Here is a 17,433-nt window from a genome sequence, read left to right as displayed (position 1 = left end):
TCTGCTTTTTTCCTCTGCTTCGGTACCCAAAGCCAGAGCTTTGAGATGCTTGAGAAATCGAAAGCGGAAATGGCTACTAACGCCATTCCCTTAGTGATGATGACCCAGCTCTCCTAAATGAAACTGTAAGTGGCTCTTAAAAGAGCCTTTGGATTTTAGATCTCAGACGGACATGTACTTAAGCCCTCTCCCCGCGAATGCGGCGAGCGAGCTGGATGTCCTTGGGCATGATGGTCACCCGCTTGGCGTGGATGGCGCACAGGTTGGTGTCCTCAAACAGACCCACCAAGTAAGCCTCGCAGGCCTCCTGCAGCGCCATCACCGCCGAACTCTGAAAGCGCAGGTCGGTCTTGAAGTCCTGCGCGATCTCGCGCACCAGCCGCTGGAACGGCAGTTTGCGGATCAGCAGCTCCGTCGACTTCTGGTAGCGGCGGATCTCACGCAGAGCCACGGTGCCGGGCCGGTAGCGGTGGGGCTTCTTCACGCCGCCGGTGGCCGGCGCGCTCTTGCGGGCGGCCTTGGTGGCGAGCTGTTTGCGGGGCGCCTTGCCGCCTGTGGACTTGCGAGCGGTCTGCTTCGTACGAGCCATGAGGAAGGTTTAGGGACAACTGAAAAGCCTACTTTTCTCTTTAGTATTTATAGAGGCCAAGTCTTGCTGATTGGTCCGAATCTTCAGATTTCGCGCCATGCATAATTAGATGAGGCATAATCGACCTATTCAAATGTACACTATTATCATGTACTGTGTATGACTTGCTCTTCCGACTTAGTCTCTTGTAGAAAAAAAAAAATGAACATGCCTCGGTTCTTAAGCGTTCAAAATCGCGCGTTTGAACATAATTGGTACAACTAAGTTTTCATTCATTTTAATAACTTTGTTTTCAAGTGTCTTAGCAAAGTAAGCACATAGTTTATAACTGAATTTTCAGACAACACTGCTTTTTTTCCAGACGCTCAATTCTTAGGGAAATTTAAAAATGTACTGCCTTTGAGATGTGCAGGTGTTTTCATTCTTGTAAAGCTTTTATATTTATTTAGTCTTCCTAACTAATCAAAATGCACAAGCATTTGACATATCTCATTTCTGTATTCTATTTTCTAATTACCCATAGATAATTCTCAGTGGAAACCAACTCGGAATGAAAGGTCTTAGATTTGTATTTGTCTTCCCTTTCTGTTAAACCCTGAATCTGGAGATAGAGTTCATAAACCTTCACAACACTGGGGGTGGGGGGGGAGGGTATTTCTAAATTTGAAACTTTTTTTTTGAAACTTAAAATTGCTGGCTTTCAACATTTTTGAAATAGGAAATCAGGAAAGCTTCCTTGTAATCAGCTGTTTAATTTGCATAAAGGCCTTCATGGGATTCTATAGCCCAATCAGGGATGAATAAAGCTAAAACGGTATGTAAATAGCAAATCTACAAATATAAGCTTACGTTCCTCTTTACTGCACATTCTTGTTTGTCTGTACCTTTAGCCATGCCTGAACCTGGGAAGTCCAATCCCGCGACAGTGACCATGGCGCAGAAAGACGGCAAGAAGCACAAGTGAAGCTTCAAGGAGAGCTACTCGATCTACGTGTAGGAGGAGCTGAAGCAGGTGCACCACGACACCGGCATCTCGTCCAAGGCCATGGGCATCAGGAACTCGTTCGTGAACGACATCTTCGAGCGCGTCGCTGGCGAGGCGTCTCGCCTGGCGCACTACAACAAGCGCTCGACCATCACGTCGCGGGAGATCCAGACGGCCTTGGGCTGCTGCTGCCCTGGGAGCTGGCCAAGCACGCCGTGTCCGCGGGCACCAAGGCCGTCACCAAGTACACCAGCTCCAAGTGAACAGTTTTTATGCCCAAAACCAAAGGCTCATTTTAGACACACTCAAAATCTCAACCATTAGAGCTCTTACTACTTTGAAGTTAGTATTTGCACAAGTACATCTGTAACTGCATGGGGCAGGGGGTTATTTGTTTATGGCCTTAGTTACATAAGAGAAAACCCTAGGGACTGATTATTTTTGGACTATACCAATGCCCCCTACTTTAAACAAAACAGGCTTAAAGCAAAACAGGCTTAAAGATTGGTTTTGGTGTGGTGGGGGCTGATTGTGATTCCCTATTTTTCAGTACAACAGTTTGATCCCTGCTTGGCTTACTTGTCCACATCTTAAGTTGTTTGCTCTTACATAGCTCTGGAAAGATATTGAGGGTGGGTAGATATGTCTCTCAGTAACTTCAACCTTGTGGCAATAACATAAATCTTACACATCTTTGAAAAAGCTCCAATAGAATTTGGACGGGAACAAGCAATAGCTTGCTAAGAATTAAGTGTTTGGAAGGGGTTGCCTTTAAGAGGGGCTGTATTTTTCTGGGGGATGTCTTGGGGGGGTGGTTTTTGGTATTTTTGTTGACATTCAGCAAAAAATGGGCATAACTTATTTTGAACAAACTGGTAAGAAATATGCATAAAAAATAAACTCATTCTCTTCAATGGACTTTATTTATTGGTCTGTCTTGGGGCTTGAGCTCTGGGTCTGGGTGCTGTCCCTGAGCTCTTCAACTCAAGTCTAGCACTCTACTACCACTTACTTGAGCCATATCAAGCACCCCTTCCAGTTTTTTATGGTTAATTGCAGATAAGAGTCTCACAGTTTCCTGCACAGCTGGCTTTGAACCATGTTCCTGAGATCTCAGCCTCTGGAGAAGCTAGGATTACAGGCATGAGCCAACAGCAGCTAGCTGAACTTTATTTTTTAAATACCAAGATTAGCATCGTGACAAGCTAACTAAAATCAGCCAAAGCCCATTACCATCCTGAATCATTCATTATATATAATGTAACTGGGTATAAATGAAGGAAGAATATGAAGATGCTGAATTAAATATACCTAATATTTACTCATTTGTTTGTTGTGAGTTCATTAGGCTTCAAGGTACTTACTGGGGAACAAAGGAAAAATATTATTTTACCTAATAAAACTCCTTTTGCCAGAAGTACAGTATTCCATTCATTATAACAAGTTTTGCAGAAGAGTTAATTCCCAAAGCAACCAAACCTAAAGGTAGAGAACCCAAAACGCTAATCCTCTGAATTCTTCAAGGGATAAGGTTTGTGGATAGTTGTGAATAAAGACATAGAGTAATAAGTATGACTAGAAGTAACCAGTGAACACAGAATTACACTTCATGGCCCTGCATGTGACATGTGTACAGAAAATTGTATTACTGTGATCTGAGGATCGAATTTTCTGCCTTACATATCAGGTCATCCATTAGGTACCTTTGTAGGCCTAAGTGATTTCTTTAGAAAATAAAAACAAAATATTAAAAAGCATATCTCCTTTTTATTTGTGATACTGAGGTTTAAACTCAGGGCCTAGGGCTCTTGGTTCTCTTGCTTAACCTTGGTGTTCTACTACTTAACCCACATTTCTACTTCATGCTCTTGTGCATTGGGCAAAACACTCTCATGGACTTTTCTGCCTATACTGGCTTCCAACTATGATCCTCAAGTCTCAGCAGATTTCAGCCCCATAACTAGTTAGGCTTATAGGCATGAGCCACTGGCACCCAGCCCAACCAGAATTCTTACTATTTCATTGCTATTTTTATCAGATCACAAAAGTACACAGGGAAAGACTTCAGGAGCATATAATTCAACTTGTAATATCTCTTACAGGCTACATGCTCTTGTCAAGGTGCAAGCCCTCTTGGAGCTCAGTATCCTCTCTCTGAAATTGTATAAATGTAGCTGATATGTACACTCACTTAATGTTAAAATTCCACAGTACCGTAAGAGCCAGACTAGTGCTGAACACCTGTGGTTGGTGCAGTAATTATTAAAGGACAATATAAAGGTGTAAAAGTAGAGTCCTCACTGCCAGTGCCTTTAAATTTCTGGAGTTGAATGAAAGGTACGAAGTTCTACAGCCTGACCTGTAGGTGGTGCTCACTGCCTGTGCCTGGTGGGGTATTTAAAAGACCTTGTTTTATATAGGATGCAAAGGTAGAGTCATCATTGTCAGTTGTCTTCAAGTTTCCGGAGATGAATCAAATCATCAGATTCTAGTCTGGTGGGTGATGTACTACTGTGAGGCTCTTCCGGTGCAGTCAACCTCACAGACACAGTTAGGACCTCCATTCTACTGTCAGAGCCTCTGACTACCATGAATCTGAGAGGATAAAGGGAACATCCTTTACTGTAATGACATTAAAAATATAGGACACAGACCTTTTCAAAATGAGGCAATGTAAAAAATGTATTTTATTATAAGACCTCATCAAATTAATACACAAATGATAGGGAGAGAGAAAGAGAAATGAGATTAGGCCTATAATCTCAGCACTCAAGACGATCATGAGTTTTAAAGACATTTATACTGTTACATATACTGTGTAGGAAAGGAAATTAGAAAAAGAATTTTGTGCATAGAGAGTGTAGAATATCAGCAGGCTTTCTAGGAAAGGATTTAGACATAAGAGAAAGTGATACACACACACACAAACACACACACACACACACACATATGTAATGACCTGGGAGTGATAAAATCCACCAAGGCAAGGTTAAAGGTGACAAATTAGTTTTATTAGTTGGTATGCAACTTCCTTGCCCCGGGCTACCCAGGAACTAGGAGCAGCTGCAGCCTCCAAAGGGGCTAGTTGTTTTTGTTTTCCTTTCTTTTTTTCCACAGGCTTCTTTCTCCTTTCCACGGGCCTCTGTGCAGCCTTCTTGTAGGCCAAGGGCCCTGGGTTCTCCGCAGGCCTGTTGGCTCTCCGCGGGCCTCTCCACTCCCTTAGGCCTGGCCCCTCTGCAGTTTCAGCCTTGGCCTCTGTTCTCTGCACACCCAGACTCAGGCCTTTGCACTCCACAGGCCCAGTCTTGGGCCTCTCTTGTCTGCAGGCCTGGGGGCTCAGCCCTTTTCACGAGGCAGGCCTGGGGGCTCAGCACTGCCAGGCTCCACGAGGCAACTCTTGGCACCTTCCTTCCTCCATGTCTCTCCCAACAGGAATCCCCTTATGACCCCCGCGGGAGGGCGAGGTGGAGACCTCAACTGGGGTTAGGGAGGGGCGAGCCCCTTTTATGTCAGCTCCCCCCAGCGGGGATGGGGGTAGGGTGTGACAGACAGGAAGTCCCACCGTGTGCGTGTGTATGTGTTGTATGTGTATGACATTAACTCTTGTCCCTTACTTGCAAATCTGTATAAACTTGCAAAAGTAAAATTTAACTGGCTATTAATTTAATCTCGTTCTCCTGGGCCCACATTAAAACCTCATTTCACTGCCTCTCTTGTAGGAACATGTTGCCTTTTAGCTGAGATCCAACCAACAAAATGTACATAAAGATAAAGTTTAATATCTCCAGATCTAGAGTCTAATAACTTATACTGATGGTTTTTCCTGCTTTTTTTTAAAACTGAAGACCAATGTGTACACGTTTAGGATAGCTATACTTTCTGGGCTGCAGAACCAGAGCTTGGAGAAATAGAAATGCAACCTAATTTACAACATTCCATACTCTAGACTATTCCAACTTCAGGAGAGAGGACACTTATTCACATTTCCTGTTTTCGTTTTAATAGTATGGTGCCTAGCTATGTTGGGGACCAAATGTGCTCAGGAACTCTCAGGAAACTCTATGATAGACATCCAAAAATAACACTTCACTATCTAATTATTCTTTAACCCATTCAAGTGAACTTTAAAATTATCACAGAAAAAGAAAGCAAAATGTGGTTGATTTTCCCCTCAATTATAGAAAAGAAAACAAAGTTTTATTTGTGAAGTCTGTAAGGGACCCAGTCTCGGGAGCTTTCTCTTAATGACACTTTTTAAAAGGGAGAGTAACTGGTAACCCACACGTTAATGGAGCTCCCTGCCTCTTGTACTGATTGGACTGTAGGCTCCCATCCAGTATTCAGACCAAGATTAGCCATTGGACCAAGTGCTGGAGCCTTGTGCCTGTCCTCCTATGAGATGATGATCAAGAGGATTATGATTCAAGGCTAACTGCAGTAGAAAAATCTAAGATTCCATCTGCAAAATAACAAGTAAAAGGCTGGGCTGGGGATATACCTAGAATTAGTGATAGCAGAGCAAGTAAGGGACACTAAGTTTAAATCATACTACAAGGAAAAAGAAACAGCAACAGAATGTGTTTCAACTTTATAAGTAACTATTTTAATGTATTTCACTTTGTTTTAAAGATTGCGGGTCACCCGCAATTCTCCCTAGGTAGAGTTGCTGCTTATATATTTGACTAACCCAGAAGGCTTACTGCAACTTATCTACTCACCAAGACCCTTTACAGGAAAGTACAACCACCGAAAACCAAGATACTGCTGGCATAAGCAGCTACAGCTACTTTTCTGACATAGTAGGTGGCTCTTAGAAGAGCCTTTTGAGTTTCGGCCAGGGCCAAAAGCACTTTATGCCCTCTCCCCACGGATACGGCGGGCCAGCTGGATGTCCTTGGGCATGATGGTCACCCGCTTGGCATGGATGGCGCACAGGTTGGTGTCCTCAAACAGACCCACCAGGTAGGCCTCGCAAGCCTCCTGCAGCGCCATCACCGCCGAGCTCTGAAAGCGCAGGTCGGTCTTGAAGTCCTGTGCGATCTCGCGCACCAGCCGCTGGAACGGCAGTTTGCGGATCAGCAGCTCCGTCGACTTCTGGTAGCGGCGGATCTCGCGCAGAGCCACGGTGCCGGGCCGGTAGCGGTGGGGCTTCTTCACGCCGCCGGTGGCCGGCGCGCTCTTGCGAGCCGCTTTGGTAGCGAGCTGCTTGCGGGGCGCCTTGCCGCCGGTGGACTTGCGAGCGGTCTGCTTGGTACGGGCCATAGCGACAATAAAGCGAAGGGAGTAGTAACAACAGCAGTAGCTGCCCTTATATATAGGCAGGAGTGTTCGGATTGGCCTAAACTGCTGTGTTTTTTTTTTTTTTTTTCAAAAGTCCCGCCCAATAAAACTATTGGCTAGAGAAGCAACAACGCGATTGGTGGATTTTGAAACTCTTAAATGAATACTGAATTGTCCACTTTTCTATCCTTTTGAGGGGTTTTGCAAGTGTACATTTTATGCTAGGCCTCTTTCATTACAGTATTTTTAAACAAGTAGACATGTAAAAAAGGACATTTAAAGACATGAAACAGTGATGAGTGAGACGGTCTTGGTGTCATAGGTGATTTTTCTTTTTATCTTCTAATTATTTTAAAGGTGTGCAGGAATTAAGTTACACATGTCAAGCAATGAATTATTTTTCCATTTCTTGTAGCCTAAATCGGGATGTTTTCCGAAATTTGGTCCCATTATCTCTAGTGTACGTCCATAAGAAATCAAACTTTTGGAAGTTCCTATATGTGGTGGGACTCATTCTGAAACTCCCACCTTCTAGCAGTTGGGAGCCGGGCTACAGTACCAGTGACTTCGCCGGAAAGCACTGGGCTTGACAGTGAGCAACTATTAATTCACTTCTGAATGTTGGTGTAATTAGTCTGTGCTCAGAATGAAAGCCCCAGGCTGGCTTCTGGTTGCCCAATTTACCACTCTTACCAATTTAAATCCTGACAGTTTACACCAAGCTATTACCTCGTTCCCCAGGCGATGTCCACCGTTTCCCAAAGCCATTCCTTTGTTTTGCTTAAGTACACAAGAATGTTATATATACGGGGCGGTTTAAAATTCCATTTCTCACACTTGACTTAACCTTGTTGCCCCAAACCCTTCTCAACCAGAGCACTTCGGCACAGGGAATCGCACTACTCACCTACTTGCAACCACAGAATGGGAAGAGGCGATTTATGAAACATTACTTCTAATTGATTGTTACAAGCTCTCATATGAAGTTGTGGGTGGCTCTGAAAAGAGCCTTTGGGTCTGATGGAGGCAGTTACAGGACTATTACTTGCCCTTAGCCTTGTGGTGACTCTCAGTCTTCTTGGGCAACAGCACGGCCTGAATGTTAGGCAGGACACCACCCTGGGCGATGGTCACTTTCCCAAGGAGTTTGTTGAGTTCCTCATCGTTGCGGATAGCCAACTGCAAATGTCGAGGAATGATGCGAGTTTTCTTGTTGTCCCGGGCAGCGTTCCCTGCCAGCTCCAGGATCTCAGCAGTGAGGTACTCCAGCACAGCTGCGAGGTAGACCGGAGCACCAGCACCAACCCGCTCGGCGTAGTTACCTTTGCGGAGCAAGCGATGTACCCGACCAACAGGAAACTGTAGTCCAGCCCGTGAAGACCGAGTTTTCGCTTTGGCGCGAGCCTTGCCTCCCTGCTTGCCACGTCCAGACATAGCTAAAACAAACCAGCAGAGATAGGAGCACTCCAGAATGCACAAACAGCCAACAGCTTGATATTTATACAATACAGTGGGCTGCTGAACTAACCAATGGGACAGTTATCGCTTACATTTTAGCCAATCAAACAACAGGTCTGAGAATAAAGATGCGCTCCTAATTTACATAAACGTTTCAAGTTGAAAGGTTAAGTTACTTAAAGTGGAATTAGAAGACTAGCCAATGAGGGAGTCGAATAATGTAGCCTATCGGTGGCCAAGACTCTGAAGGGACCAACCAAAATCCTTCATTTCACAACTCCTAATTTGCATCTGTCCCAAGCAAATAATTAGGGCGCTTGGGCTGTTACTACATTTCCTAATTGTACCTCGGCGGTTGTACTCCAGACATGCCTGAACCAGCGAAGTCCGCTCCTGCGCCCAAGAAGGGGTCGAAGAAGGCGGTGACCAAGGCGCAGAAGAAGGACGGCAAGAAGCGCAAGCGCAGCCGCAAGGAGAGCTACTCGGTGTACGTGTACAAGGTGCTGAAGCAGGTCCACCCGGACACCGGCATCTCGTCCAAGGCCATGGGCATCATGAACTCGTTCGTGAACGACATCTTCGAGCGCATCGCGGGCGAGGCGTCTCGCCTGGCGCACTACAACAAGCGCTCGACCATCACGTCGCGGGAGATCCAGACGGCCGTGCGCCTGCTGCTGCCCGGGGAGCTGGCCAAGCACGCCGTGTCCGAGGGCACCAAGGCCGTCACCAAGTACACCAGCTCTAAGTAGATTTTGCCATCTTGGAAATTCCGGCCAAATAATAACCCAAAGGCTCTTTTAAGAGCCACCTACCTGTATCTTTTGAGAGATCTGCAAACACAGACTTGCCCAGGTTGACTATATTAAGTTAATCAATGTTGCTGTTTCATATGCTATGTGCTCGTTTTCAGGGACTGTCTGCAGTTCCACGATTGCATACCAATTCAGTAATGGCTTTTATGTGAAAAACGCCAAATATTTCCCCGTGTTTACGAAGCAGGACACCACTACTCTACTGTAATAACAATTTGTCTTAATTCGGCACTTCCAGTTTTATAACAATTTGTCTTAGTTTGTAGCAAATGGATATTGCAGTTTTGAATAGGCCTACATGTAAGCTTTGCGATAAATAATTCATGTTATTGGATGGCGTACATTATTGCTGACAGCTGCCTTTTTCTAGGCACACATCTGCCTGACTCCTTCCCCCATTCCGAAGTCCGCACGTCTTTGCGGGGCTTATTTACTTCATTTGTAATGTGCATCTAGCAATTCTTTTGAGGAATAGGGAAGTTTAGATGTAAACAATAAAAAAAGTCTGGGGGCGAATCTACTTCCTGTAAAAGACGGGTTCGTCAACAAATTCAGAAAATTTTCCAGGAACCTTTAATGGCCTCACAAGAATGTCCATTTAATCATTTCAACAAAAGCTAGGGGAAGACTTCAGATAAAATGGCAAGCTTTATTTCAGTTTGCAAAAGCACCATAAGGAAAGCTAGCTAACAAAATGACATTCTCAAACAAAGGGCGAGTTTACCGAAGGATCGGGAGCTTGAGTGCTATGCAAATGAGGGATTCCAACGAATAATCTGATCTCAATGTGATTGGTTAATTTCAACAAACAACTTCGTGGTCTCAGAGGAATTGGGCGGGGTGGGAGGGGGGAGGAGAGGAGTGGAAATGAGTTTCCAAGGCTGAAATTGGTCCTGTAAGAGCTGCAAAATTGACTACGTTTCTTGCCGAAATACTGGGTACCTGTGTGACCCCAGTCAGAAGACGGTCTCCATCTTTAATTTTGTATTTGGAGATTCCGCTTTTCACAATATTCAATGCACAAATCAGACAGATGTATTTGGTTGTAAGAATTTTTGAGTTCCTTACTAATTTTCTTTATTTCTTTTATTCTTCCCTTTCTCCCCGCTCCTTTTACTACCTCACTATGATTCTTTCCCCTCCGTTTTTTTTTATGATTCCCTAATGTATCTTAATCCAAAAATAATGAGGTGGGCATGCTTTTATGATTTCTGCTTCACAAATTTGTTCTTTAACTGGAACATAGGAAAATAGGTATCTGATTAGGTTAAATTGGCCTGGAGTTATAACCCTGGAAGTAACTTCAAAGAAACCTCATTGGCATAAATAGCTGAAGCACATCACCTCCATCAAGCAGCAGAGTTGAAGTCTTTGGACTAGTTCTAGTAGCAACTACCTCTACAATAAATAATGATTTAGTAAATAGTTTCCTATTTTGGTCTTAAAATGATCAAAAAATAGTTCCTACCTCTTGTGAACCCTCTACAGAGTATATATTGGTGGGGTCCCCCTTGGGCTGGGAGTGTGGCTTAGCGATAGAGTGCCCACCTTGCATGCATGAAGCCCTAGACTCAATTCCTCAGCCCCACAAAAACAGATAAAGCTGGAAGTGGTGCTGTGGATGAAATGGTAGAATGCTACCCTTGAGCAAAAAGGAAGCCAGGGGCAGTGCTCAGGCCCTGAGTCCACAGGACCGGCAAAAAGTTGAGAAAAAAGCAAAAACAAAAAAGATACCCCAAAATATGGCATCTTGACATACTGAATACTTTAAAGGAATTTGAGAAATTGCTTGCATGTATAAGAAATTCTGCTGTTCTTCTTTTCCCTCAACAAAAATCATAAGAATGCCCTGGAAAACATGCTGACCCCAAAAAGGAATCTGAACAACAGGTTTTTGAAACATGTCCCTTAGTTCATTAACATTAGAGCATATTCTTTATTTTTTTTCTGCAATACTGTCCACTCTCATAATCAACTGTAGCATAAAATCATAGGTGTAATGGCTTTTACTCAGGCCTGACTGATAAGTTAAATGCATATGTATGCTTTTAACATCAATATATTTTGTAACAGGCACACAGGCTAATGAACCTGAGAGAAGAAGGAGAAGAGATACTCATGGACAATGGACCTGACCACTGCAGAGATTCAAAGCAAGTGAATTACAGAATGAAAAAGGTTGTGTTGTGGTTGTTTTTTTTTTTTGGGGGGGGGGGTTGTTTTGTTTTTAGTTTAGTTTGCTAGGGCTGTTGTCAGGAAGAATGTACTACGGAATAAGTAGCTCAGACTACCTTATTTTCTCGAAATTGTGATGGCTCTAAATCTGAGATCAACCCTGTGGCAACAGTTGACTACTATGGCTGTTTCTCTCGGCTGGTAGATGGCTATCTTCTCTGTCATCACAAAAGGTCTCCTCTGTATTGCTGTCCTAATCTCTTCTTGCAATTAGATCAAATTAGGGGGAAAAAATACCTATAATTTTATTTTATAAATTTAAAGAATATATCTCCAAATTCAGTCATATTTTCAGGTGTTAGGACTTAATCAGATGAAATTGGACCAGATACTATTTAGGCCATCACAAGAAATATGGGATGACATTGATCAAGAAGCTGTGTGCTCAGAATCTGACTTATAAAATTGTAATCCTTTTGTACAACTACTTAGAATAATAATTTTTAATATGTGTAGATTAGGCTCCTAAATGCTACATTAACTAGTATTCTACAGGTTTTCAAACTTAGCAGGAGACCAAGATTGCCCTGATTATATTCCCCCTCAGCTCCATTTACTCATGTATGAATATTATCTTTCCTTTTCTGCATGCATTTCATAATATGCAAAATCTTACTGTTTTAACTTCTACTTACTATTGCAAGTCTTGTTTAAAAACCTAGAAATATAAATGTTTAGTTTTAGGAGTTTGGCAAAAAAAAATATGTTTTGATTCATTATGTATCCTATGCAGCTGCTAAATATTGTAGTAAAAATAAACATAAAATATACTCGTGGAATACAATGGGACAAAACAAAGTTACAAAATAATATATTTTGTTTATATTACATAAAATTACTTAAAGGAGGAAAAAAAATAAATGACCAATGCCAAAATGTTAATAATACAATTACATTTGGAGGAGGAAGAGGGGAAAAAAAATTAACTCCTTGAAGATAACTTTCTCTATTTGGCTGTCTCCCAGATCTCAGCTGTTTGTTTCACAGATAGGAAATTCTGCTGCAGAGCTTTCCTCTCCAAATCTCCTTGCCTTGTGTTAAGGAAAACAAAACTTAGATATTCAACAATTATTGAGTGACACCTGTATACTAAGTATGCTAGGTACTTGGCATGCAAAAGTGTTTTAGAGAGGGTGGGTGGGAATATGGCCTAGTGGTAGAGTGCCTGCCTAGCACACTTGAAGCCCTGGGTTTGATTCCACAGTGCCACATATACAGAAAAAGCCAGAAGCAGCACTATGGCTCAAGTGGCAGAGTGCTAGCCTTGAGCAAAATGAAGCCAGGGACAGTGCTCAGACCCTGAATTCAAGCCTCAGGACTGGCAAAAAAAAAAAAAAAAATTGCTTTAGAGAATTTTATCATGCAATTATAATTCAAAACATAAAGTAAAAAGTACTTAGCTTATTTAAAAAAATGGTGAGAATTTTTTGTGAGCCACTTAGTCATGTAATTCTAAGCACATGTGGTAGAGCACTGGCCTTAGTTGAAAAAGCTACTCCAGAGCACAAGGCCTTGAGCCTTCAAGCCCCACTACCTTCACAAAAAAGGGAAAAAAGACACAGAGAGAGATGGAGAAGAGCGTGAAGGACAGAAGGAAGGAAAGGTCCTTAAAAGGGCATTTTGCAAAAACAGCTGCTAATATACAGTGACTTGACTTACATTCTCATTGGACATCCTATGTATTATTTCATTCCAGTACATTTTCACTTTCAAAAAAGAAAATTATAGGCTTTCTTAGGGAAATGAAAAGCAAGCCTGGGATTTTCTATGGAGTTTGCAAAGAACTTAATTATGGACAACCACATGGAGATGATGACATTAAACACAAACCTGAAGAAAGTGTGATAGCAGTTACCTATACAGACCTGGAAGTTGACTGGCTCCCACAGAGGGAATTGTCAATACATAGAATTCTAGGACGTTCTAGGAGTAATGAAGGTGGAAAACAAAGAAGTTAAAGAGGTAATAAGGGCCAGAAGTTGGAGACTTGTGGGCCACTGAAAGGACGTTGGGTTTTGAGTGAAATGAGGTTTTCAGCAAAGTCATGACCCAACTATTTCAATAAACAGATTTTTACTCTAAAAACCTATCTTCTCAGAGGCATATAGATCAGACACGATAAAAGACAGCAACAAATATAAAAATGTTAAGCAGAGTTCAACAAAAAGGTTTCAGGCGGCCTAATAACATACTGGGATTGCTTGCAAAATCTATACCCAAGATCCATGGGTCTTCATAGATCCCCCAAAATCTATGGAAAGGGTATGTTGCAGTCTTATTATATACCTTTATTACCAAACTTACTTTCCTACATCTGCAAAATAATGATATATCCTACACCTGAGAAGAAACTTGAGAAAGTACTGGTAAAATGTAATGTATTCATTAGAATATATTAGATATTGCCAGAAACCACACAGACATCCAGGTACAGAACAACAAAGGAAAAGTTTATTGCCAGCAATGGGAGCCAGCAAGACTCCTCACTGGGAGAAGTGATAAGTGCAGTCTATTTTCTGGGGTGATACATATAACCTAGGTGGTCTTGGAGGTGGGGACCTTGTTGTGGACATACAGACCAGGGGCTTCCTCATATCGGCCTATGATTGATGGCTACTGTCAAGGGGGGGGGGGGGAGGGTTCCTGCAGCTGCCTTGACCCTGGAGGTCACTTGTAAGGGGATTTTGTTGCCTTACATAGTCATAAAATGTACAAACATTGTCTCGGGGAAGTAGGGGTGGGAGCTACATGTTTGCCGCCCTTACTACATGGGCCTATTATTGCTTAGGAATGGAGCATGCTAAAGCTATGGGAGAGGGGCCTATCAGGTTTACAGTATTCACCAACAGGACATGAATACCAACACTATTTCTCTAGTCTGGTTCAGTCTTTTAACTGCTTCTCTTATCAAATTTATTTCCTGAGAAAATTCACCTGATTTTATTTTTCTACTCATGGTAATTATATTGTCTAGGCTTTCTCTATAACTCCAGACTCATACCCAACTATTTCATATTTTCTTTTAGATATTGCAAACTCTCTGGAAATCTAAAAGTAGGCCTCTAATTCTCTCCAAAACTAATTTCTTCCATTTTCTTCCCTACATTAGTAATTGTTTTTCACCTTCTAGTGGCTATAGCTAAAATTGTTAGAATCATCTATGGTTTTCTCTCTCTCTCTCTCATCCCCTACATAATTTGTTTACCAAAAAAAAGGGGGGGGGAGGGACGGTAAGAAGTGTTAAATCTTTCAGAATCTACCACTAACACATTGGTCCAAGCCACTGTAGTAGCCTCCTAACTGTTCTTGTTTCTACCCAGGTCCATCAGTCTATTTTCAATCAAGCAGACAAACAGGTCATTTCACACTATAAATCAGAACCTTGTCTACTCATAACTATCACCTCACTCAAAGTAAAAGCTAAATACATCATATTAAGTTACAAAGCCATACAGGAATTGTTTGCTTCCATTTCATTTCTTAAGACTAGCTGGGTGCTCCAGCTATTCCTACTTTTAGGCTTCCATATCTTTTTTTCCCATCATCACTTAATTGATGAAGCTTTGGATGATCGAATCATTTTAAAGTATTACTTCTCTTCATACATTATAACCCTTTTCCATCTTCATTCACCACCATGGCATTTAGCACCATCAGATGCATTGTTTTATTTTGTTTACACTCTTACACTCTAAAATATAAGCAGTGAATACAGAAAGTTCATTTACTATAGCCATTCACTGCTAGAATTCCAAAAGCATAAAACAGTGCTCTGGGCAGGCTACTGGCTCAATTACTTTTGGGTTTGGTTGTTGTTGTTTTTAATAAGCTTTTCTTCTCAAAGTTACTTACCTAAATCTAGTTCTTACTACTTACAAGAATTTGTATCTTTTAAAGATGATATCAATTAACGCCATTGTTTTCATTCCAAAAAGACCCTACAAATTACAAGAAAAGCCCTATTTTACACTAAAATTATCATACATCCATGATTTGGTGCAAGAGAATATACGTGTAACCTATAAGCTCTTTGTGACAAAAACACTAACCTGATCCCAACTAAGCTTATAGAATTGGCAGCTTTATTACATAAAAGGAGGCAAGTAAATTATCTCCATCCTTGAAGAACAGATAGGTCTGATCCCCAGAAAATCTGTAAAGGGGAACAAGGGTTCTCTAGCATAATGGAGACAGAAGCAGAAGTGTTACATAAAATATATATATATATATATATATATATTTGAAGCACAACCGAGATGTTCTCAATGTAGACTGGATAAAGAACTCAGGGAATTTAGCTTTACAATAGCACTTTAGTATTGCATACTTTAAGGCGAAACACCGCGCCTACTTTTTTCAATCCCACTACCCGCTAATTAAATGCATCTACTAGCCCTATTTGCATTTTTTTAAATCTCCGTGAAATCAGAACTAGGCCTCAATCCGATTTTTAAATTCTGCCCTCATTAACAACTCCCACCTAGCAAGCACAGGTCTGAAAAGGCCAGGGCGGTCGCCCGCAAGGCGAGGCCTGAAGAACGAACTGACGCACAGCCGGCAGGACGAGCACCGCCAGAGCGCGCCAAAGGGGCGCGGAGACTCTTTTGTTCCGCCATCTTGAGCACCGTAACCGGAAGCATTGGCTTTTCCGGAGGAACCTTACGCAAAATCATTACTGCTAAATACAATCTTAAACCCGCGTGGTCATAAAGTTGGGAACTGTTAGGGTGCCAAAAGCCGTATTGTCACACACAACGGCGGAATAACGAGAGTAAACTAAATGACGGGAATAAAAATTTAGAACAGGTGGCCGAATCGACCAAAGGAAATGCGCGCTCTTTCAAAGGAAAACGTGGGCGGCCCTGAAAAGGGCCTTTGGTTGAGTGGAGGGGCTGTAAGACGAGGGTCCTAACCGCCGAAACCGTAGAGGGTGCGGCCCTGGCGCTTGAGCGCGTAGACCACGTCCATGGCGGTGACGGTCTTGCGCTTGGCGTGCTCCGTGTAGGTGACGGCGTCGCGGATCACGTTCTCCAGGAACACCTTCAGCACGCCGCGGGTCTCCTCGTAGATCAGCCCCGAGATGCGCTTGACTCCGCCGCGGCGAGCCAGGCGACGGATGGCGGGCTTGGTGATGCCCTGGATGTTGTCCCGAAGGACTTTGCGATGGCGCTTAGCGCCACCTTTTCCGAGGCCTTTACCGCCTTTGCCACGTCCAGACATGATGAAGCCGCTTCAGGAACGTTCCCAAAACGCGGCACAGCAGCCCGGCTCCGGCCTTATATGCACGGATTTCGGACCTAATTGAAGACTGAAGGCGCCACCACCCCCTAGTTCCGCCCCTAGCCCCGCCCCTCGAACCCCATGTGATGTGACGTCACCAACGACTTGAATTTTCGTTCCCGAAGCTCTGTTGTCAGCTGCGGCGTCTCCAAAAATTCCTTACAGCAGTTTTCACTGTCAGACTAAAGTCAAGAAAATCGTAATGGTTACCATTTTCCGCTTGAGATGCTTTCGGGTTGCTGAGGAGCTTTAGTGTGTAACACACGAGAGTTGCAATTACTGTTGACTACGGACCGGTTATTTGTTAACTTTTCCCGCTTTCTGCTGTAAAGAACCAAAATCACTCTGGAGAGGAGTTTGAGAATTGCAGCATAGTCTCCCCATCACATAGTTAAGGGAAATATGACCATAAAAAGCTCTTTCCAAAGACAAATACCTGGTTGAATACCAATTCTTTGGATGAGGTTCAGGTTTTATTCCTGGCTAATTTCTTTCATTCCCGTTTATTAAAATGTGGCATTTAATGTAAACTTTTTGCCAACCTTCACAACTCACTAGCATGTTGATATGTGTTTCTCCAGTCTTACTTTTGTTTTCTCTTTGATTATAGTAGCAACATTCTTCCAAACAATTGGCATCCTACACTAACAAGACTGAGCACATAGGTTACCAGTTAAGGAGGCTGTTAGAAAGCCCTGCGAGCAGCACAGCAGAGTGGCGCAGCGGAAGCGTGCTGGGCCCATAACCCAGAGGTCGATGGATCGAAACCATCCTCTGCTAGTGTGACTTTTCTT

The 17,433-nt window shown here is 42.8% G+C and overlaps 4 protein-coding genes, 1 non-coding gene and 1 pseudogene across 5 annotated transcripts in view; 3 read left to right on the top strand and 3 right to left on the bottom strand.

Annotated features, from left to right (window-relative positions):
• Nucleotides 1-16,634, bottom strand: part of LOC125353646 — a 41,968-nt gene extending 25,334 nt beyond the window's left edge. The window contains exons 1-6 of the mRNA XM_048349315.1: nucleotides 16,269-16,634; nucleotides 15,840-16,078; nucleotides 8,947-9,071; nucleotides 8,685-8,790; nucleotides 7,900-8,290; nucleotides 6,504-6,876 (exon numbers count right to left, since the gene is read on the bottom strand). Coding sequence (XP_048205272.1) covers nucleotides 6,504-6,876; nucleotides 7,900-8,290; nucleotides 8,685-8,790; nucleotides 8,947-9,071; nucleotides 15,840-16,078; nucleotides 16,269-16,579 — 1,545 coding nt within the window. The 5' untranslated portion in view covers nucleotides 16,580-16,634. The remainder of the gene's footprint in view (nucleotides 1-6,503; nucleotides 6,877-7,899; nucleotides 8,291-8,684; nucleotides 8,791-8,946; nucleotides 9,072-15,839; nucleotides 16,079-16,268) is intronic.
• On the bottom strand, nucleotides 121-596 carry LOC125352894 (histone H3.1). Its single transcript, XM_048348289.1, has one exon. The coding sequence runs from the start codon at nucleotides 587-589 to the stop codon at nucleotides 179-181; it is 411 nt and encodes a 136-aa protein (XP_048204246.1). The 5' UTR covers nucleotides 590-596; the 3' UTR covers nucleotides 121-178.
• On the top strand, nucleotides 1,482-2,289 carry LOC125352920 (annotated as a pseudogene).
• Nucleotides 7,757-8,309, bottom strand: LOC125352932 (histone H2A type 1). The gene has a single exon (XM_048348326.1). The coding sequence runs from the start codon at nucleotides 8,286-8,288 to the stop codon at nucleotides 7,896-7,898; it is 393 nt and encodes a 130-aa protein (XP_048204283.1). The 5' UTR covers nucleotides 8,289-8,309; the 3' UTR covers nucleotides 7,757-7,895.
• LOC125352912 (histone H2B type 1-C/E/F/G/I) lies at nucleotides 8,675-9,098 on the top strand. The gene has a single exon (XM_048348306.1). It carries the CDS (start codon nucleotides 8,681-8,683, stop codon nucleotides 9,059-9,061), a length of 381 nt encoding a protein of 126 aa, XP_048204263.1. The 5' UTR covers nucleotides 8,675-8,680; the 3' UTR covers nucleotides 9,062-9,098.
• A 713-nt stretch (nucleotides 16,635-17,347) lies between the features above and the next one.
• Nucleotides 17,348-17,419, top strand: Trnam-cau. Its single transcript has one exon. It is a non-coding gene; the product is annotated as a tRNA-Met (tRNA).
• Nucleotides 17,420-17,433: the final 14 nt, after the last annotated feature.

The sequence above is a fragment of the Perognathus longimembris genome, chromosome 6 (assembly GCF_023159225.1).
Source record: "Perognathus longimembris pacificus isolate PPM17 chromosome 6, ASM2315922v1, whole genome shotgun sequence".
Taxonomy (NCBI): Eukaryota; Metazoa; Chordata; class Mammalia; order Rodentia; family Heteromyidae; genus Perognathus; species Perognathus longimembris.
The sequence above is the reverse complement of the archived record's forward strand: the minus strand, read 5'-3'. Positions and strand labels throughout refer to the sequence as shown.

Bases quoted from the DNA above. Each gene is read 5' to 3' on its own strand.
- LOC125352912 (XM_048348306.1), top strand. From the start codon at position 8,681: ATGCCTGAACCAGCGAAGTCCGCTCCTGCGCCCAAGAAGGGGTCGAAG.
- LOC125352894 (XM_048348289.1), bottom strand. From the start codon at position 589: ATGGCTCGTACGAAGCAGACCGCTCGCAAGTCCACAGGCGGCAAGGCG.
- LOC125352932 (XM_048348326.1), bottom strand. From the start codon at position 8,288: ATGTCTGGACGTGGCAAGCAGGGAGGCAAGGCTCGCGCCAAAGCGAAA.